At 38.8% G+C, this 23,120-nt stretch overlaps 1 protein-coding gene across 2 annotated transcripts in view; it reads right to left on the minus strand.

Moving 5' to 3' along the window:
- Positions 1–23,120, minus strand: part of COL4A5 (collagen type IV alpha 5 chain) — a 245,222-nt gene that overhangs the window by 164,911 nt on the left and 57,191 nt on the right. For both annotated transcript variants that reach the window (XM_082264454.1, XM_082264453.1), the window contains exon 3: positions 3,496–3,585. In XM_082264454.1, coding sequence (XP_082120580.1) covers positions 3,496–3,585 — 90 coding nt within the window. The remainder of the gene's footprint in view (positions 1–3,495; positions 3,586–23,120) is intronic.

Raw genomic sequence — 23,120 nt, forward strand, 5'->3', positions numbered from 1 at the left:
GTTTACAAAGTCAATTTTAACCTAACTTAGTGAATAATAAAAAGCTTTTTCCCTTCAATCATCTAAACATCTGCAGACAAAAACTCAGTTTTTGTTTATTATATCCCCTGCACATAAATGGGTATTCAAAGCGAACAAAGACAAAGCTTATCGACTAAGTTAAGTGAACATTGTCTTTGCAAAGTAAACAGTCTCTATTCCTATAATAAATCAATCCCTTAGTTCTGTAGTACCCTTTCAACATGAATGAAGATTGTACTGCCATCTTGTGGGCAACATCATTACTGCACTTTAGAAATGGACTACACTGCACAACTGTACAATCATAGCACAGTGATTTAGAGTACATTTACAGTGCTATACAAATTAATGAAAGAGGGTTTTTTTTTTTTAAATAAAACCTTTCTGGTGGCTTTTTAAAACAGTTCTGGTATACTATAATTCCTATATAGGTGAAAGCAATAAATGTTACTAAGGAATACAAGTGTTAAAAAAGAGAATATATCACTTTGTAATGTTAACCCAGTGTGTGGACAGGGTAGAATATGGTAGGCTTTGTCTTTCTTTTGGAAAAAAAAGTTTAACAGAGACTTGACAACATGTGCAGAAAAATGAATTTGTTTTTAAAAACCCATTAACTGCATTTCTGGCTCTATGTGTTTATTAACCCCACTATCATTGAAATGCTGGATAAGACACAAGTGTGGTAACATATAAGGCAGATAACTGAACATGGGTAGTATCATAAGCTACAAGTGCTGGGGTTTAGACAGGCTGCATCTGGCATTTGATAATGATGTAATGGGGCAAAATAGCGATTCTGTGAAAACATTACATTATATGGAAGAATCCTCAAGTCCTGGGAACTGGAAGGAGGCTTCTGAGATGCAATGTCAGCCCTCACTGAAACTACAAATCTCATCATGTGAGAATCAGTGAACAGAATGGACGGGCATGTGGGTGAGACTGTGGGCATGTAAAACTATGAATTTACATTGGAAAGTTCAGGCCGGGAGTCCAAGACTCCAATGTCCACCCACTGCAACAAGCAGGGGTGTTATTACACCACAAATACAGCGGTAATATACAAGACCAGTGACCTGGGGATAGCACACATCAGTCTTATGGACGAGACAATAAATGGGCAGAGGACTTTTCTATGAGTAAGGTTAGATTTCTTACTGTCAGGATGACTGCATACTCAAACAAAAGGAAAGTATTCAAAGGTATAGAACCACCTTTACATATGTCTAATAAAATATCTGCCTGGAGCTCAACTCAGTAAACCTGTGCCTATAAAATGCACACTAAACATATTTCAAATAAGCAGTAAAAGCACTTTAAAACAAGCCCTCAATTATCTCTGTGCAATAAGAATTTTCAGCACACTGAGCTGTGTACTCCTTTTTTTCCCAACTTTTTTGAAGTTGAAGTTGAAGAGCATACTGGATTTAGTGACGCAGGGGGAGATTTACTAAAATTTGTGCACTCAGAAGCTGGTGCAGCTGTGAATGGTAGCCAATCAGCTTTTAACTTCACCTTGTTCAATTAAGCTTTGACAATAAATAAATAAATAAATAAGCTGATGCAAACTGGTTTCTATGCAGAGCTGCACCAGGTTTTGCACACTCCAGTTTTAGTAAATAACCCCCACAGTGCTGTGCGATGTGCTGGACTGCAGGTAAACGTAACACGTCTGCATTTTCCCCAAGACACTGCACTCCACATCACCACTTCATTGTGCTGTGAACAGGGCACATAACAAACAATTGTTTTCTTTGTGCCCTTGTGATGACCAACTGGACTTTAGAGCCTTTGTTGTGACCTTTAGGAAAGAATAAATGTGTGTTAAATGCAGCTAGAGAGGTCAGGAATGGCTTGTTGTAAAGTTCTTTTACACTTTGTTAAGAATATGTAAACTATTCATTGTCCATAGTCTGACCACAGGTTCACTTTAAGGCAGCGCTACTTGATGGAAAAAGGAAAGGTTTAAATTTATATGTTTCTTTATTTTAAAAAGGTTGCTTTAAAAAGCACACCTGACCTTATTTGACACGTAAAACCTGCTACAGGCTAAAAACTTTACACATGCCCATAGAAACCTTCTGAAGCACCCTGGATGCAAATGTCAATACTTCCTAGCAGAATCAAGGTCTGACACATCATCCCTTACATCTTCCAACCAGCCCATCCTTATGGTGGGCATCCTAACTAGCCAATAGAAAGATACTGAAGGTCGGGGGGGGGGGGAGGGGGCAGACCAATTCAACACCTCTAAGAAATGCTAATATCTGCATAAAAGAACAAACTGACATTTGGGTCTCCAGGGAACCTGAAAAAACTCTTATACTTGCATTTTAATCCTACAGTCAGACTACTTGTTTCAAGTGGAATTCTAGCTTTACCCTAACTTAAACCCTAACCTATTTTAAAACCATCCCCTTCCCCCTCCTAACACCTATCTTACTAACATGTGTAAGAAAGACCTGTATACTTACCTATTTTCATGCCGTTCTGGTCTGGTCACATGATCCCACTTCCCTATGTCAGCCAGCACGGCTGCACGGGAAAGGAGGAAATGCTAACAATGGATGGGCCATTGAAGTCTATGGGTTACCACTTCATGCTTTAGTAGCCACTGTTGGAGCAACCTCTCCTCTCCCCTGCAGCCGCTACTGTCAGACACAGGGGAGATCAAATGGCCAGACCGGAGCAAGCTGAAAATACGTAAGTATAGACATCTTTCTAAAGCTGCTGATCGAAATTCATCTGTTTCAGCAGGGACCGGACAACGTTCAATTCCAGTATAGCCAATGTGGTTGTACAAAAGTCGATCTTCTTCTGTACAACAACCCAGCTGCAAAATATCCTCTCAGTGCTGCAGGCTATTGCTATAGGAAGTCTCCACGCTGTCAGAAAACATAGACACAGCATGGGGATTCCCCCATCCACCTGGAATGTGTGGATGGGGCAATCAGATCATTTTACTTCGTTCAACTTGCTGGTTGAACCAAAAAAAACAGATCCATCGATGGGCAGCTTTACATCGGTTAGTAAACATAGGTGTTAAGCAGGGGGAGGGGACAATTTTTTAAGTAGTTAGGGTTAAGAAGGAGTTCCAGTTTAAGTTACCTAGTGATTTCTGTGCATATTTTTTTCATTATTAGAAATGTATGTAACAGACTAGTTTTTTCCCAATTCAGTCTAACATTTTTTTTTAAATGCACTGCCTAGTTCAGTTTGTGCTGATCCAGGTAAGGGATTTTCTGAGTTCAGTGGTTAACAGAACATACCACAAACCACTCACATAGAATTTCCTACTAAACTGATCAGAGAACTGCCATTAGTGTCTTCAGCATTCCCAAATTACTAGAGGGGAAGTCGGTATATAATGCCCCTTGTACTTCCGTACTAAACCAACCCACTTATATCCATATAAAACAAATAAAGGCTAATAATAAAGACTATTAGTACCAGAATGTCTTGCTGACTTACCTTTGGACCCCGAGAACCAGGTGGTCCTTCAGGTCCTGGAAATCCAGGTAATCCCATCTGTCCTTCTAATCCAGGAGGCCCCCTCTCACCCTATCAGAAAGGCAGACATCAATAGATATTAAAGACTTAAATAATTGCATAATAAAACATTAACATCGTCTAGAGTTGGATTTGAATACTAAATATGAAGTATAATTTTAAATTAAGGACCAAACGCAAATGTACTTTTTCTATACATATAGTTAACATTTAAAAAATAGGAAAGATTGTGCTAAAGGGTGAAATCCAAAAAGCAGCGTCAGCACACTATTAGATATAAAAATGGTAAAATCATATAAACCAAACAAAAGTGCAGCACTCATAAAACTAAATCAAAACAAATCTAATAACAGCCTTGTATGAGTATCTATCATAAAATGTCCATGTCTACAAAAGAACTCCACCATTAAATTCTAGAAAAGATAATCTTCATATAAATCTCCACAAGATAATGTGGGAAACCCCTCCAGGTGAACAAAAAAAAAAAACAAGTGCTCCCACACCAGTGCCCAAATTCAGCTTACCGGAACAGTATGACCCTCAAAATGAGAAGTCATAGAGCTTGATGGTAATTAGCTCAAATCCTGCATATATGATGTCACTACTTACCTCCACCATAAATATCAGCATCCACTTGATGGTATTACACGTAGAAAATTGAGAATGCTCCACATAGTGAAAAACAATGCTATCATATATTTATTGAAAAAAAAAAAAACATACTTATGCCAAAACGCCACTTCTCCTGGATGCGCTGGCAGTGTTTTTTTCTGCCCCTGCCTCTAAACTCTTCTAAACGCCTATGTGTGTATGGACACACAGACTAAAATGCAGGGGGTGTTTAGAGGCAGAAAAAAACAAAACACCAGGCTACCCTAAGAGCAGCATTAAAAATGTCCAGTGAGCATGAGGCCTTAAAATCGAAATCATTTCTGAGATATGTAAATTACATTCTTCCCCCAATTTGAGCATGTAAGGAAGTTTTTCGCCAGAAGAGGTGTTGATCATATTTTGATTTATTTCACAAATAATACCCCTTCCTCTTGGGTTATTTAGGCAGATTTTCTTGTAGAAAGATGGAGGGTCAGTGTTAATAATTTGATAGTGTTTTTTTTTTAATAAAAATGCCTAATTTGCAAGAAATGACAGTGTTCATTATTTGGTATGAAAGTATGTTGAATCTCAGAAAGCGTACCAGATCCCTCACAATATGTGAAACTCCGTACAAGCTTAATACCAGATGGTACTTACCACCCTCCAAATTACATGGCATTTGCCCCTCATCTTCACCTAACTGTTATAGAGGATGCTCGGCCCTAGGCTCCTTCACTCATATTTTCTGGGATTGTGATAAAATTTCCTTTATTTGGCAGCAATTGGAAAGATTTTCCTCTAGGATCTCAGGCAATCCTATTACAATACTCTCACCCTTCCTAAAGGGCCGTACACACTTGACGAAAATCGGACAAAATATCCTCCGATTTTTCTCTGTCTTCTCAACGTTCATTACCGTTTTAGTCGACAGTGCATAAATGTTCACGAAATTTCTCATCCGATTTTTTTTTTTTTTTTGGGCACATTTGTTCCTAGACTTCCGGGTTGTCAGCAACTTCAGATCATGCGCGGTCTTTCGTATCCGATTTTTCACGGACGTACTGCATACACATTAAACGAAAATTGGTCGTCTGGGGACGGACGAAAAAAATTTTGCTGTTTGTCCCTCCGTTTTTTTTCGTTGAAAATGTCGGCATCGGCTGCTGAAAGTTGTGTACACACTAGGGGAAAATCGGACGATTTCACATCGGGCGGGAATTTTCGGCAGATTTTCTACTTTGTACCCCACTTAACTGCCTTCTCTTCACTCCTATCACAAGCTTACCTAAACCTCAGATAAGACTTATCCACACAATATGTGTTGCCATACAATGGCTGATTGCTGCAAACTGGAAATCCTCCTCATTTCCTTCTACCCAATTGAAATCCAGACTCTTCTCTATAAACCAGATGGAAAGAATCTTTCACACTATTTACAATTCAACAAAATTCTACAATAGCAAATGGGATCCATGGGTTGATCATGCTGTAATCTTATTTCAATCCTTTAATGTCTGAGCTAAATTTAACACATAGTCTGTAATTGTTAGGATCCTCCTCCCGTTGGAAGGTCCCATTGTCTTTGACAGTATAAGGATATCTGCTATATAATATGCTCCTATTTCCTACATATCTCTCTTGATGTTATCATATACCTGACTCATTACATCCGATTTTGTGTTCTTCTCCATTTCCTGTTGTTTCAAGTTTATTAGTTTTTTTTTTTTGATCTTGACATAATAGATTTGATATACCACTTTTTGATTACATTGTTATGTATCGCTTTTTGTACCACAATTTTATCCTTAATAAAAAAGTTTGTATACAAAAAAAAAAATATATAAAAAAATTCCACATGACTCCTGCATAAAAGTATATGTGAACCCTTACCTTGTAAAATATATACTTCAGTTTAAAATAAAGATCAAATGCAGATAAATTGTGTTTATATATAAAAACACTACAAATGACATTACATTACTTAAAAAGTCAGGATACTTTTTAACCGAAGTATAGTATACAACATACACATATCAGGACTATGGAATGTTGGGGTAACATATTCTTTAATGCTGAAATAGACGGGGATGGAAAGTTGGGGTAACATATTCTTTAATGCTGAAATAGACGGGGATGGAAAGTTGGGGTAACATATTTTTTAATGCTGAAATAGATGGGGATGGAAAGTTGGGGTAACATATTCTTTAATGCTGAAATAGACGAGGATGGAAAGTTGGGGTAACATTTTCTTTAATGCTGAAATAGACGGGGAAGGGATTTGGGTGAACTGCGTTGTTTCAGTTATAAGTGGCAAGGAATAAGATAATGTGATACGTCATTGTTACTATCACTTGTTCAGTCAAGCGCTCAATGATGAATGTGGAAATATTGTATAAATAATCATGCAATGAGAGGAAATAGTCCGCGTACAACAATTACGACCAATACACCCTATTATAATAATAGCTGCCTGACTACTGGAGGGGGTCTGCAGCCACCGTGCATGAAAGGCATGAAAGGTATCCTGCTTATGCACTATCCTGGTTTATATGATAGTGCATATAGCATCAGGTCACAGAAAAAGTGACAGAGGCCAAGTTATAGTACAGAAAGGTCCCCTGCAATTAGTGCTATACCCTATGACTGCATATAAGCATGCATTTTACTTATATACTTAATAATGATTAAAGGAAGCCTGGATAAAGAAAAATGTAGACTGCCACTGCTGACATCTAAAAATGCTATTTGCCTTTAAAATGGTTTTAATACTTTTAGACTTCAAACAGTCATGCAGCAAATGAAGTCAGAGAAGAGTACCAGGTTTAGGAAGTTGTGGATCCTCTAGTTAGGTGTGTGATCTATCGGAATAAGTAGACATTTTTCTAAGCAAAGCCCCTCGGCAGGTGTACATGTGACAGAGAGATGCACGCTGTCTGAACATACCGGCTGGTAACAAGCTCAGACTCTGTGGGAACATCTGATTCAAAGCTGTAGCTGGGCACATCTCCAGAACAATACCACAGACTTCCCCTGAGGGAGGTATTTTAGACTAATTACATATTGGATATAATTTCCCCCTAAATTCTGACTTTTCTAGAGACAATGATGTATGATCGTATTTACAAGTATCATTTTCTATGGTGCAATTTTACTATTAAAGAGCTACTTTCATAATTACTGTACATCTGCATGTGATCATTGCAACAAGGCAGGGGCGATATGTAATTTAAATTACATTTACATACAGCAACTTTTTTAAGATTCTAAAAATACATTCTGATCACCAGCAGCATAGAGGTGAACACAATTGGAGGAATTCATAAAGGGTGATGTAAACACCCTTTAAAAATGCATCAGGGAGTAGCTCTAAAAGTGACAGTGCTTGCACCCGATTCATGTACCAATCAGAGATATGCACATGAATCTGTCTGTGGAAGCTCTGAGGAAGGGAGCGTGCCTCCCGAAATGCGTCAGCGGTCCCAACATAGGGATATGCCCTTTCCACATCAAGGTGAACTTATTTTATGCGATTTTTACTCTTCATGTTTGTGAGTAGGTTTTTGGCATTCAAAATACATTTTTAAAGGTGTCCAAGGGTAATGCACTAGGTGCTTGCGCCTCCTTTCTTTTGTGTTTTCAGTCTTTGGAGTTTCCCCATCTGAGGAGAGTAGCATGCCTATAATTCCCGTTAGAGTGAGTTCTTGGGTCATTCAGTTGTTTGATGAATCTATCTGTGTTTGCACTGAGGAAGGTGTCTCCACAATGGACACTTCTTTCCTCAGTACATTAACTTCATCCTACTACCTCTTCCCATCCACTGCTCCTGAAAACGCTGACAGGTACATGGCTGAGGAGTTGCATACTTGAGGTGGGTGGAGCCTAATTCGAACTGAGAGACCAGTTTCCCATCTGGTCTGCTTTGCTTTTGAATCAGTCAAATAGTGGCTTTGGTATACGCGTACTGCCATGCGCCATCATACACAGGAAAGGTGGACCTGTTGGGGACCTAATCTGAGTTCCCCATCACGCTCTGCCTAGCCAACAGGTTCAGCTGCCGTGAATCTGAGTTTTTGATTGGGTGAAGGAACTCTGAGACTAGTTCCCCATCAGGTCTGCCCTGCCTGTGATTGACAGCTGATGGCAAGGGGTAGATTCCAAAGCCAATAAACAAAAACTAGTGTCCTGCTGATAAAAATTCTCACAAACAAAAATCATAAATATAACACACACAATGCATATATGATTACAAACAAACATAAAACATCTTCATAGGCCGTAAACAAATATGTAATATCCAAAAGTGTCTTTCATACAGTCAAATGTAAAAGTGATTGTGTCACTCAGTCAATACGCTAGTGTACATACAAGTGGTTGTGACGTAACGTGTAGTGCGGAGCCAGGTTACGTCATCATGCATTGTGAACGGAAGTCGAAGTGCCACCATTTTTTCTAAGCCTGGTCCATACATTATGAGATAAACTGATTTTATCTATGTGAGTGCATACTGAATACATTTTACTGTATATTTTTAATATTACACTATGGGAGTTTATTAATTATCTTAATTTGAGGGACTGAGTGCACATAATGAATTCCCCAACCCCTTAAAGGGGCAGACACTTAGACTGGTGGATAAACCATTGTGGAAGAGAGAAAGATATCTGGATGATTTAAGACCCCTGGAATTGTCCTCAAGTGCCTAAGACCTATGTGATATGAGTCACAGTCAGAAGGTAAAGGCACAGTTTGTGGTGGAGGATGTGTGGAATGGTGGTCATTGGAGTTTGGTCACTATGAAGAATTGAACTTTTATGTACACTAGTGCATTGACTTTAGGGACACAATCACTTTTACACTTTTGATTCTATGAAAGACACTTTTGGATATTGCTCCTAATTCACAACCTATGAGGATATTTTATGTTTGTCAGTGATCATATGCACACTGTGAGGTTGATTTACTAAAACTGGAGAGTACAAAATCTGGTTCAGCTGTGCATGGCAGCCAATCAGCTTATAACTTCAGCTTGTACAATTAAGCTTTGACAAAAAAAAAAAAAAAAACTGGAAGCTGATTGGCTACCATGCACAGCTGCACCAGATTTTGCTCTCCTCGGTTTGCGTAAATCAATCACTGTGTGAGTTATATTCATGATTTTTTCTTATAATAGTTTTTATTTGTTAATTAATTGTGTATATTTAGGAACACATATTGGTGTCAGCAGTGATTAGATGAAATAATCACTTTGTATTTTTCATTATTTTATAATTATTTAAATTTATTAGTTGATATATTGGCTGCAAAGGAGGAAAAATATTTTTTTAGATTTCAAAGCCGCTAATGTACTGATTAGTGGTTATGGAATTTGCCCCTTGCCATCTGCTGTCAATCACAAGCAAGGGGGACCTAATGGGGAATTAAGTGGAGTGCACACTATAAGAAAGATAAATCATTCAGATTTTTTTCACCTTTAACCTCCCTGGCGGTATGATTGTTTCCTATTTTAGGTGCTGAAAGCGGTACCACTATTTTGCATGAAATTCTTAAGAACGAGCAGCCTAAACCAACTATTTACATATGATTTTTTTTTTTACTGTGCGTTCTTCTTTATAACATCTCGGATATGAAAAAGTTTGAAACACAAAATCATAAATTATAATATAACAAATAGCTATAAATATGTTAGAGTATGTATGTATATATATATATATATATATATATATATATATATATATATATATATATATATATATACACATATACATATATAATATATATATATATATATATGTGTGTGTGTATACATATATTATATATATATATATATATATATATATATATATATATATATGTGCGTATACATATATATATAGATATATATATATATATATATAAATATATATATATATGTGTGTGTGTATATATATATATATATATATATATATATATATACATAAAAAGTACAGCAAAACTGCAGGAAAGGGCACTGGGGGGGCAAACTAATGTGAATTTATTTTATTTTGTAATGTATCAGTGTGTTTGGTGTGTTTTACTTTTTGAATTTGCCACCGGTTCCACCCCCCTGCGAGCGTGACGTCGCAGGAGACGGAAGCCAGGGATCAGAGCATCGGCGGAAGATCCGGCCGCCGCACACTGCCGGGATACATCGCTGGATCCCGGGGACAAGGTGAGTACCCTCTCTTACAGGATCCAGCGATCTCCCTAGCGGTATCCCGAGTGTGGCTCAGGGTTACCGCTAATGGCTCTGAAATTTCACCCCGAGCCACACTCGGGAATACCGCTAAGGAGGTTAATGTGACCTATAAACTTTACAACTCTCTTTTTTTCAGGGGGGAAGTAAAAATAAATAACTAAAATAATGTGGTTGCATAAGTGTGCACATCCTCTTATAACTGGGGATGTAGCTGTGTTCAGAATTAAGCAATCACATTTAAATTCATGTTAAATAGGAGTCAGTACACATCAAGGTAGAGAGAATTATGAACGGTTCCAAATATCAGTCAATATTGGCACAAAACCTTCAGGCTTCTGCTAGAAAGCTGAACATGAAGAGGAACTTCATGTTTCAGCATGACAACGACCCGAAGCATACATCCAAATCAACAAAGGAATGGCTTCACCAGAAAATTAAAGTTTTGGCCCAGCCAGAGCCCAGACCTGAATCCAATTGAAAATCTGTGAGGTAATCCGAAGAGGGCTGTGCACAGGAGATGCCCTCGCTTCTGTAAGACCGGTTGCCATACACCCTGTCCAATGTCGTCCTATGTGTAGTTACATAGTCAGTAAGGCTGAAAAAAGACACCAGTCCATCCAGTTCAACCTGTCTGGGTATATATTTATGTGTTTATTTCAATACTAAGTAGGGTGCCCATCTAATCGTTTTTTTAAACTATCGACGCTCCCTGCTGACACCACTGCTTGTGGAAGAGAATTCCACATCTTACTGCTCCGACAGTAAAGAACCCTCTAAGCTGATAACGATTAGGCAGCTTTTCTTCTAATTTCAGTGAATGGGCGTGTGTCTTTTTAACTGCTTCCCTCCCGCCATAAAGCAGAATGACGGCTGGAAAGTGGTTAAGTTATCCTGACTGGGTGTCATATGACACCCAGCAGAATGAGCCTCTCGCGGGCACCCGCGAGGGCGCGCAGAGGGGCGGTCGATGGTGCGATGTGTCACTCTGACACACCGCATCTCCGATCCTGGTAAAGAGCCTATGACGTAGGCTCTTTACCATGTGATCAGCGGTACCAATCACAGCTGGTCACATCATAACCAGGAAGTGCCGTTGATTGGCTTTCCTCCATTCGTGCTGACAAGGCGCGAGTAGAGGAGAGCCGATCAGGGGCTCTCCTGACGGGGGGGGGGGTCTGCACTGATAATCAGCGCATTGATTATGTGCTACATATCAGTGCCACCTATTAGTGCCGCCTATCAGTGCCATCTACCATCAGTGTTACATATTAGTGCCTCATCATCAGTGCCCATCAGTGCCACCTCATCAGTGACTATCAGTGCCACCTCATCAGTACCCCTCAGTGCAGCCTCATCAGTGCTCATCAGTGCAGGAGAAAACTTACTTATTTACAACATTTTTAACATAAACAAAGAAAAACTTTTTTGTTTTCAAAATTTTCGGTCTCTTTTTATTTGTTTAGCAAAAAAGAAAAAAAACCCAGAGGTGATCAAATACCACCAAAAGAAAGCTCTAATTGTAGGAAAAAAATGATAAAAATTTTGTTTGGGTACAGCATTGCATAAGTGCGCAATTATCATTTAATGTGTGACAGCACTAAAAGCTGAAAATTGGCCTGGGCAGGAAGGGGGTAAAAGTGCCCTGTATTGAAGTGGTTAAACTCCCTTTCACTGAAAAGTTTTTTCCCTATGCTATGCTTTCCCTATGTGTACTAGGCTTTAGTATCTGCATTTTATGTGTGTATCCAGCTCAGTAGATTTTAGTTAGTGTCAGGTACACTATAAAGGAAACCAGCACAGAGAGAAGTGCAGTAAAACCTTGGTTTGAGAGCGTTTTGCAAGACAAGCACATTTTCTTTAAAAATGTTGATTTGATAAACAAGCAATGTCTTGATATACAAGAAGCCTCACGTCACAACAGAGTATAAAAGAGAAGAAAGGTTCCTCTAAGTGTAGCAATATGGTTACATTTAATGAAGGTTCAACATTTAGCAACTCACATGGTTGATGAATAAAATAGGCACATCTAAGTATGCAGGCATCCGGGGTAAAGCTGTCCACATAGACCATCCTCCGCACCGCCATCAACGTCATCCCTTCCATGCTGCGCTCCACGAGCGCTTCAACCCTCGCTTTCAAAACTACTGCAGGGTATTCTTCCCGGTCACGACTGCAGACTGATGGTGGTGAGAGCTGGCGGTGCGGAGGATGGTCAATGTGGACAGCTTTACCCCAGATGCCTGCATACTTAGATGTGCCTCTTTTAATCATCAACCATGTGAGTTGCTAAATGTTTAACCTTTATTAAATGGAACCATATTGCTACACTTAGAGGCGCCTCTCTTCTCTTTTAAACTCTGTAGCTCCTGCTGGATTTTGCTTCTAATCCCCTTGTGGAGGCGCCATTTGTGGATGGACATTTTATAGTTACACAACCTATCACATTGCTATAATCTTTTTATATGGACTATAAAATGAAGGACTTATGAATAAAAATGGTTATTGAATGAATCATCTGAGTTTCCATTATTTCTTATGGGGAAATTATCTTTGATATAAGAGTGCTTTGGATTACCAGCATGTTTCTGGAACTAATTATGCTCGCAATCCAAGGTTTTACTGTATGTAGAATGCCATTGTTGACCTCCTTTTGCCAACAGTGTGACTTTCTCTGGTTTCATGTTTTATATATTTCCCATACAGAACAAGAACGTAGATCAGGAAAGTCAGAGTAAAGTCAAAACACCTAATCTGCATACGTGTTTGATTTAGTAACTCAAAAACGACTGAAGCCCTTGGATCTGCGTGACAGCCAGGGAACCAGTCTGTATGCAACTGACTTATTCAAACTGCTGTTCATGTTCCTGGCAATGTCACTGTATCTGTGGACTGTGTATTACCAATACTCAGTGTACCATTCTCTCTGGCATTACCTGTCCATGTTCATTTTCTGTGGCTGCAAGTGTCGGTTTTTCTGACTTTACTTGTCATTGTACAATGTTTTGGTGACTCCACCCACTGTCATTCAACTTTTTCAGGACCCCACCTTCTCCACTAGATTCCAAAAGAACATACTGAATATCTGACAATATGGAGCTCCAAAAACATACTTTTGGCACCTCTTGAGATCTGTTCAGGTTATGATTATAAGTACAATGTTTTTTTAAAGAATGTTCTACACTATGATATACAGTAATCTAAGGCTGTCATCCTGTCAATCTATCTCATTATTAACAAATGCTAGTTTTCATTTCTCAGGGCGGTTCCCGCTGTATAGAGGTATTTCTGACCTACATTTAATGTTATTCCCTAAGACAACCTTAACTAAACAACTCATCAAACCCATGAAAGATGTCTCATAAAACAGATTGTACCAAGCATGTTGTAACTAACCATCTGAATAGAACACATGCCGGCTCCTGCCTGCCGATGACTTGAATGTGAGCATGGTATTTGTGCTCACGCAGCTCAACTGTAGCACCACCCAACACCTTGCTTGGTATCGACAAGTCTTGGTAATAAGCCATGTCTTCTTCAACAGAACCGGACATGGTAGCTTGACTCAGAAGGAACACATTTGTAAAAGTACGAGGAAGATATAATGATGATATGAAGAGCAAATGAAACCATGGGAAGAGGTGCAGAGATAAGATTACCAGCACATGGTTTTCTGCAAAATGTTTAGTGTGGCTTTGAAATGTTTTATATAATTGCCGGCATTGTCAGAGCATGTTTGCAGAATTATTTCAAAACGGAATTCTGGCAATATTTTAGGGTCCATGCACACTAGGGGCAGAACAAATGCTAAAAACTCTAGCAGAAAAAGCAGAATAAAAATGTTCACAGTGCTTATATTGCACAAGCGTTTGAGTGTTTTATAAAGATTTTCCTTAACAAGAGTTTTTTTCCAAAAACATTTCATTCTATTCATTTTTCAATGTACACTTGAAATGGCCAAACGCTCCCAAATGCCACATTTATGCACGTTTATGAGCATTAAGCATTTTTTCTGCCCAAAATCTCCTCTCAACAACAGGATTCTGCCTTTAAACGCTCTTTTGAACATACGCCTGTAAACTTCCTAATGGGCACAAACCCGTAGGCAATAGGCCAACATAGAGCTACTTCAACAGGCTGAAGGAAAAAATGCCAGTATAAGCAGGATTTTTGTATGCCCAGTGTGCATGGAAGTGGAACTTTATTACTACCCTTAATAAAAGAATGGAAGGTATATTATATTTACTTGTTTTAATCTCTTTTTTTTTTTTTACATTTCTTCAGTTGCTTCCTCATTTCTGTCCTAGACCAAAATGATGTCATACATTCCAGGAGTCTCTGTGCGCTTTTATTTTTACTTTTTTCAGGAGTAGGGAGAAGGGAATTTCTCAGCTAAGTATACCCCACTGTCTGCATGCCTGAGCTAAAGGCAGATGGATTCCCAGAAGTAAATGCTACATAAATCATCTGTCCTTATTAAAGATGGTCATGGCTAGAAATACTAGGGAGTATTTTTCAAAGTGATGTCTCAGCAAAATAAAGCATAGAGACACGAATGGATGGGTGAGTTTGCTTTGAATATTAAAAATGAATTGTGTTTGAAGTGTTTTCGGTTTATGGTGCAATTAAAGGATTGTGTCACAGAAAATGGAGAAGTCTCTGAGTGATGGACATTTTGTAGAATTTGAAGGTAGCTACAGAATCACCAGTTTTAGTAGCTTATTATCCAATACAGCTGATAGTGATCATGGCACATCAACCTATTGTAGCGGCCTTAAAGTGAAACGTCACTATTTCATTCAATAATGACTATTTTTAATCCTTATGTTGCCATCATTATTAAATAAATTGAAAAGTATTTCATTTTTTTTTACATTTCTTCAGTTACTTCCTGGTTCCTGGCTTACTTCTTGGTTTCCAGGCCTAGCCTAATAATGTCACACCAGAAGTCTTGGGGGGGGGGGGGGGGGCTTCTGAGCTAAGCTTACCCTCCTGTGTGCATGCCTGAGCTAAAGGCAGATGGATTCTAGGAAGTAAATTCTGCATTGTTACTCAAAATAGCCACGGCGAGAAATGCAAAGGGGGGTGCTTCAAAGTGTCTTCTCAACAAAATAAAGCATAGAGACATGGATAAATAAGTTTACTTTGAATGTAAAAAAGGAATTAAATAGTGATTTTGGTTTGTTTTGCTCAGATGCAGTGTAGTTCCGCTTTAAAGTGTTACTAAACCCACAACAGTAAAACCAGTCTGTATATGAAGTAAAGCATGCTTGTTATACTCACTGTTGAATAAACAAAACAAGGGCGCCAGGTCAGATTAGTGTTTAAATTAAAAACAAATTTATTGCAATTCACTTACATTTAAGAGAATCAACATCAGCATTCAGGTGAAAAGCATGGATCCCCAACGATAGGTGCCGAGGGGTGGTTGGGACGCAAGCACCCAGCCACAGGTGTGTTCACAGATCCAGGGATGGAGTATAGGGAGTGGATGGTCCGGAGATCCCAAGGGAATGGGATCTCGCTGTGCCTCCTCCTCCTGGGGACATCCGCGGCGCACAGCTGCAAGCCGGATGCAGCGTCACAAGACACTGCCGATTCCTCCACGGAAGCCGGCAGGAGACAGCTGAGACTGTGGAGAGGGCGGGCCGCAACATCGTTTCAGAGGATAAAGCATTTTAGCCAGTTATTTTAGCCAGCAAATTTACCCCTTTTAGTCATTTAACGCAAACCGACGTAGGTCTACATCGGCTGCATTTTAAGTGGTTGTACCGTTTTTTTGAGCCAGCAGTCGGCTTTCTGGCGGTAATGACCGATGTGGCTCAGATGCCGCTCGATCGTTACCCCAGCGAGCGGGATGGGATGCCCCAGCCACCTTCCGCGGCTCTGCTCAGGTCTCCCATCCCACCGGGAGACCCAAGCAACCAGCTGGCGCATCCGCTGGCTGGATGGAGTCCCGATCAAAGCCGGATGCTGCTTCTCTAATGACGTAACCCGGAGGCGGCGTCCATGACGTCACCTCCGGGTTACTCGGCTGCTAAAGGCACCAAATTTAAAAAGTAACTCTATTCAAAAATGCAGTTTTCTGCATTTTGAATACATGGAAGTGTAGTGGAGGGGTCTAGAGTCTTTTAGACCCCCGACCCCTCCATAAAGAGTACTTGTCCCTGCATATTGCTGTTACAAGGGATGTTTACATTGCTTGTGACAGCAATAAACGTGATCAGATTTTTTTTATTTTTTTTTAAACTGTGCTAAAATTAAAAAAATAAATAAAATAAATAGGAAAAACATTTTTTACCTGCCCCCGTCGCAGTGAGCTCGCACACGAAAGAAAGCGTATACGAGGTCGCGCCCGCAAATGAAATCACTGTTCAAACCACACATGTGAGGTATCACCGCGATCGACAGAGCGAGAGCAATAATTTAAAAAAAAGAGCTACTCTCTAACTCTAAACTGGTAACCGTTAAACAATTTTAAAAGGTCGCCTATGGAGATTTTTATTGACCGTAGTTTGTCGCCATCCCGCGGGTGTGCGCAATTTTAAACTGTAACATGCTGGGTATCTATTTACTCGGCGTGACATCATATTTTGCAATATACAAAAAAATTGGCTAACTTTACTGTTTTGTTTTTTTTAAATGCAGTGAAATATAATTTTTCGCAATTTTTCAAAAAAAATGGCGTTTGAAAGACTGCTGCGCAAATACCGCGCGACAAAAAATATTGCAATGACCGCCACTTTACTCTCAAGAGTCTTTGCTAATATATATATATATATATATATATATATATATATATATATATATATATATATATAATGTTTGGGGGTTCTAAGTAGTTTTCTAGCAAAAAATACTGATTTTAACTTGTGAACAACATGTGTCAAAAATGGGCCCGGTCCTAAAGTGGTTAACCAGAGAATGATTTGTAAAACACCCATACATTTAACTAACACCTCTAATTTTAAACTGGATTGCCATAGAATCAACATTTCAGACTACAAAAATCTAATGCTAGAGGGAATGGGCAGAGCGAGATCCTAAAGTGATTAAGCATTTACAATGGCTGCCTCTAATGAAGTACAGTTCATCCACCCAATTATAGGTAGGATCGATAGCCATTTAATTAAATCTACTGAGCTACATAGCCACCTTTTTACTGTAACATGTTGCTTTATAGGGAAATGTAGAACTTGACACATGCAACCTTAACAGGAACCAGAAACAATACTGGCACACTTCACACTCACAAGACAAGTTTCCCTGCCAAGGCCAACACCGTTGTCTACATCACTTTTTCCTGCTAACTTTGATGACTACTCAAAGTACAAAGACCTTATGAAACTTGAGAACTTTTTTTTTTTTTTTTTATAATTCCCTTTATTAGAGTAGCAATTACATGAATAGTGCTATGTTTTGCTTATACTTGCAGAGTTTTTTATTTTCTCAAATTATACCTGCCTACGGATATATTTATTATTAGCAATACTGAATGCATGCCACCAGTCTGAACAAATCAATGCCACAAAAGAACTTCTAATAATTCTAGATAAATAATATTTATATGTTCGCTAATGTACTATTATGCTGTTTCAGGCACGTGCAGAAAGGGATCCCAATTCAAAATGTAAAGAAACACACCTTTGAGAGAGCTACAATCAGTTGAATATCACTTTTTGATGGATACTGATTGAGTTTTCTACTCTAGTTGTGAGTATTAACTTCATACCTGATGGTGTCTGGCTCCTACATCAATCCATTAATCCAGTAGGGGGACACTCCCCTAAGCACCATAGTAAAGGTACTTTTCTGACTAATAACGTATTGAAGCACTCTTTCCACTGACTACAAGTGTAAGAGGACCCTTCTCCCTCTGACCAGCTAGCTAAGGGGGTACTTCTCACACTGATCCCCAATCTACAGGGCCTCTGCTCTACCAACCACAAATGTAGGTAAGCATGCATCAACTGACCACCAATGTAAGGGGGCATTTCTCTACTGACCACCAATGTAAGGGGGCATTTTTCTACTGACCACCAATGTAAGGGGGTATTTCTCTACTGAACACTAATGTAAGGGGCATTTCTCTACTGAACACCAATGTAAGGGGGTATTTCTCTACTGCAGTGTTAATTTCGTCGACTAAAACCGACTAAAATGTTTTCGTCGACTAACACAATTCAGATGACTAAAATACGACTAAAACTAAAATGGCATTTTAGTCTTAAGACTAAAATACGACTAAAACTAAAATGGCATTTTAGTCAAAAGACTATAACTAAAACTAAATCGAAATTAACACTGGTGCATGCTCAAAGCATAAATAATAACATATTAGATTTTTCACTCCAGGACCAGCAGTAGTATATAATGAGTTTGGAAATTGTAGAGAAATGCTTAAAATAATGCATTACAAATTACAATTGAACTACACCCATTTGATTATAGATGACTAAAATGAGTTTTAGTCGACTAAAATGTAGGGCGTTTTAGTCGACTAAAATATACTGGAGTTTTAGTCGACTAAATACGACTAAAACTAAAACACTTGCAGAAGACTAAAATAGGACTAAAACTAAAATGCCATTTTAGTCCTAAGACTAAGACTAAAACTAAATTGAAATTGGCTGCCAAAATTAACACTGCTCTACTGACCACCAATGTAAGGGGCATTTCTCTACTGACCACCAATGTAGTAGGGGCATTTCTCTACTGAACACTAATGTAAGGGGCATTTCTCTACTGAACACCAATGTAAGGGGGTATTTCTCTACTGACCAACAATGTAAGGGGCATTTCTCGACTGACCACCAATGTAAGGGGGCATTTCTCTACTGACCAACAATGTAAGGGGCATTTCTCTACTGACCACCACTGTAAGGGGGCATTTCTTTACTGAACACCAATGTAAGGGGGCATTTCTCTACTGACCCCCAATGTAAGGGGGCATTTCTCCACTGACCACCAACGTAAGGGGGCATTTCTCTACTGACCATCAATGTAAGGGGCATTTCTCTACTGAACACCAATGTAAGAAGGTATTTCTCTACTGAGCACCAATGTAGGGGATTCTCTACTGAGCAACAATGTAAGCGGCATTTCTCTACTGAACACCAATGTAAGGGGGTATTTTTCTACTGAACACCAAAGTAAGAAGGGGGTATTTCTCTACTGAGCACCAATGTAAGGGGGTATTTCTCTACTGAAGACCAATGTAAGGGGGTATTTCTCTACTGAACACCAATTTAAGCGGCATTTCTCTACTGAACACCAATGTAAGGGGGTATTTTTCTACTGAACACCAATGTAAGGGGGTATTTCTCTACTGAGCACCAATGTAAGGGGGTATTTCTCTACTGTCCACCAATGTAAGGGGGCCTTTCTCTACTGTCCACCAATGTAAGGGGCAATTCTCTACTGAACACCAATGTAAGGGGGTATTTCTCTACTGACTACCAATATAAGGGGGCCTTTCTCTACTGTCCACCAATGTAAGGGGCAATTCTCTACTGAACACCAATGTAAGGGGGTATTTCTCTACTGACTAACAATATAAGGGGGCATTTCTCTACTGACCACCAATGTAAGGGGCAATTCTCTACTGAACACCAATGTAGGGGGTATTTCTCTTCTGACTACCAATATAAGGGGGCCTTTCTCTACTGTCCACCAATGTAAGGGGCAATTGTCTACTAAACACCAATGTAAGGGGGTATTTCTCTACTGACTACCAATATAAGGGGGCATTTCTCTACTGACCACTAATCTGAAGGGACATGTTTCCATAGATTCTCAATATAAGTGGGCAAATTTAAAAATTAAGTTTGTTAGTCTTAAAAATAAAATGACTTAGGATACTGTATATATTTCACAACCAATAATCACACAGTATATTGGTAAAATTATGCCAGACAATAACATTTGTGAACATGCTTTCAGAAGTATTCTGCTACAAAAGCGTGAGACCGCAAAGCTGAATTTCAGCAAGATAATACATTCCTAAATAAAACACATATATGTGGACAGTTTTAGCTGTTCTGCGAACAGGCAGGTAATCCTGCTATTTCTAATTTTAGCTTTTTTAAGCTTCCAGTGTCCTTTGGTCGCTGGCAGCTAAGCAGTATAGCATGGCTGTATGTAAGTAATGAGAATCACTGAAACGACTCAACAGAACTGAATTCTGTAGGTTGGCTAAAGTTCTGTATTTAGCATAGGAATCCAAATGTCTGTAGGTACATTTTGTCTAATGATGTTTTCTTGAGATGTGAGAAATGTTAGTATTGACCAAATTACTTCTTTTGTGCCTGGCAAACAATAGAATACTAACATTTGGCATATCTTCAATAAAATGCCAAACAGCCCTCTTTAATGCCAGCCTTTATAAAATATCAAACAAATTATGGACCCCACACTATTTCAAACCTCATATTCCAAGCGTTGAACAAGTGGCAGAAACACCCATTCCTGTCTTCCAACACTTTTTGAGCTCTACTGGAGTTTATTCATAAATTTAATGATTAAGGACCAGTAGAGGCAAATTGCTTTAGAGGATGGGGATGTATCTCTGACACTTGTTCAATAATGCTTTAAAATGTGGTTAGAGGCAGTGCGCTTTCTTACTTTTCTATGTCTGCCGAGATTGGGAGATAATGAGGCCCAAAGTCTGGAGTGGCAGGCTTCGGCAGAGGCTTTAGTGACATGGATCTACAATCAAATGTCATTTTTTCACCAGAAAGTTTAGACTGGAAATATTAGCCTATTGATTGGGTTAGAGATAATGGTAAGATAGAACACATAAAATAAACTTGTGGGGATGGACATTAGCTGCCATTGCTGATTTGTCTTAAGTCTAAACTTCCATCTGCTTGCTTCAGGTAGTGAAGCCAGGATCAAGATGACAGTCAAAGAGGCTGCAATGTTGAAATCACATCCAGAATGGTAGATCCCGTGCTTTTTGCTCAAAGCTTTTTTAAAGCAAACATCGGGATTTGTGCCTAATTTTATTAGTTGAAAAATCTAGCAGGCAATGTGTCTCATAAATTTAGATTAAATATACTGAGTTATGTTAAATATACAACAGTTGCGTAGCACCCAATATACAGTGTCTTGAAAAAGTATTCATAACCCTTGAAATTTTCCACATTTTATCATGTTACAACCAAAAATGTAAAATGTATTTTATTGGGATTTTATGTAATAGACCAACACAAAGTGGCACATAACTGTAAAGTTGAAGGAAAATGATAAATGGTTTTCAAAATCTTTTAAATATCTGAAAAATGTGGTGTGCATTTGTATTCAGCCCCTTTACTCTGTTACCCCTACTCTGTACCAATTACCTTCAGAAGTCGCCTAATTAGTAAATAGAGTCCATCTGTGTGTAAATTAATCTCAGTATAAATACAGCTGTTCTGTGAAGCCTTTAGAGGTTTGTTAGAGAACCTTAGTGAACAAACAGCACCATGAAGGCCAAGGAACACACTAGACAGCTCAGGGATAAAGTTGCGGAGAAGTTTAGGGTTAGGTAATGAAAAAATATCCCAAGCTTTGAACATCTCATGGAGCACTGTTCAATCCATCATCTGAAAATGGAAAGAGTATGGCACAACTGCAAACCTACCAAGACATGGCCATCCACCTAAACTGACAGGCCGGGCAAGGAGAGCATTCATCAAAGAAGCAGCCAAGAGGCCCATGGTAACTCTGGAGGAGCTGCAGAGATCCACAGCTCAGGTGGGAGAATCTGTCCACGGGGCAACTATTACCATGCACTCCACAAATCTGGTCTTTATGGAAGAACAAATAAATAAATATATATATATATATACGTTAATAAATATTGTGCATAAAGTGCTAGTGCTTAACTGAATGTACACGATAACTATATCATGGTTACCAATCAATATGCATATACAGTGAACGTGAATAAAATAAATCAATAAATATAAACTGTTATTTCAATCAATAAATCATGTGCTAAAAAATATATATATAGTGACAGTCTTTGTGTGAAACATAAGTCCAAAGTGCTGCGTGCTCATACAAAAAAGTGCCGGTGCTCTCTGTACACGAGTAGGAGCTCCCCTATAGGGGACCAAGAGGGGAGCACCTACTCGTGTACAGAGAGCACCGGCACTTTTTTGTATGAGCACGCAGCACTTTAGACTTATGTTTCACACAAAGACTGTCACTATATATATATATATTTTTTTTAGCACATGATTTATTGATTGAAATAACAGTTTATATTTATTGATTTATTTTATTCACGTTCACTGTATATGCATATTGATTGGTAACCATGATATAGTTATCGTGTACATTCAGTTAAGCACTAGCACTTTATGCACAATATTTATTAACGTATATATATATATATTTATTTATTTGTTCTGTGAAGCAGCGCAGGTATTTTCACATTCTATACTTTTTAAGGCACTTCCCTTTTTATACCAGCAGCAGCTCACCATATTGCACTATAAGAGTAATTTTAATCCTCAGCGCTAGCCTTTTATAATTTATCTTTATGGAAGAGTGGCAAGAAGAAAGCCATTGTTAAAAGAAGGCCAAAGGAAGTCCCATTTGCAGTTTGCAAGAAGCCATGTGGTGGACACAGCAAACATGTGGAAGAAGGTGCTCTGGTCTGACTTTCTAACCTAAAAGCAAAACGTTATGTGTGGCAAAAAACTAACACTGCACATCACCATGAACACACCATCCCCACTGTGAAACATGGTGGTGGCATCATCATGTTATAGGGATGCTTTTCTTCAGCAGG

The sequence above is a fragment of the Pelophylax lessonae genome (genome assembly GCF_965119305.1).
Source record: "Pelophylax lessonae genome assembly, chromosome: 7".
NCBI classification, from domain to species: domain Eukaryota; kingdom Metazoa; phylum Chordata; class Amphibia; order Anura; family Ranidae; genus Pelophylax; species Pelophylax lessonae.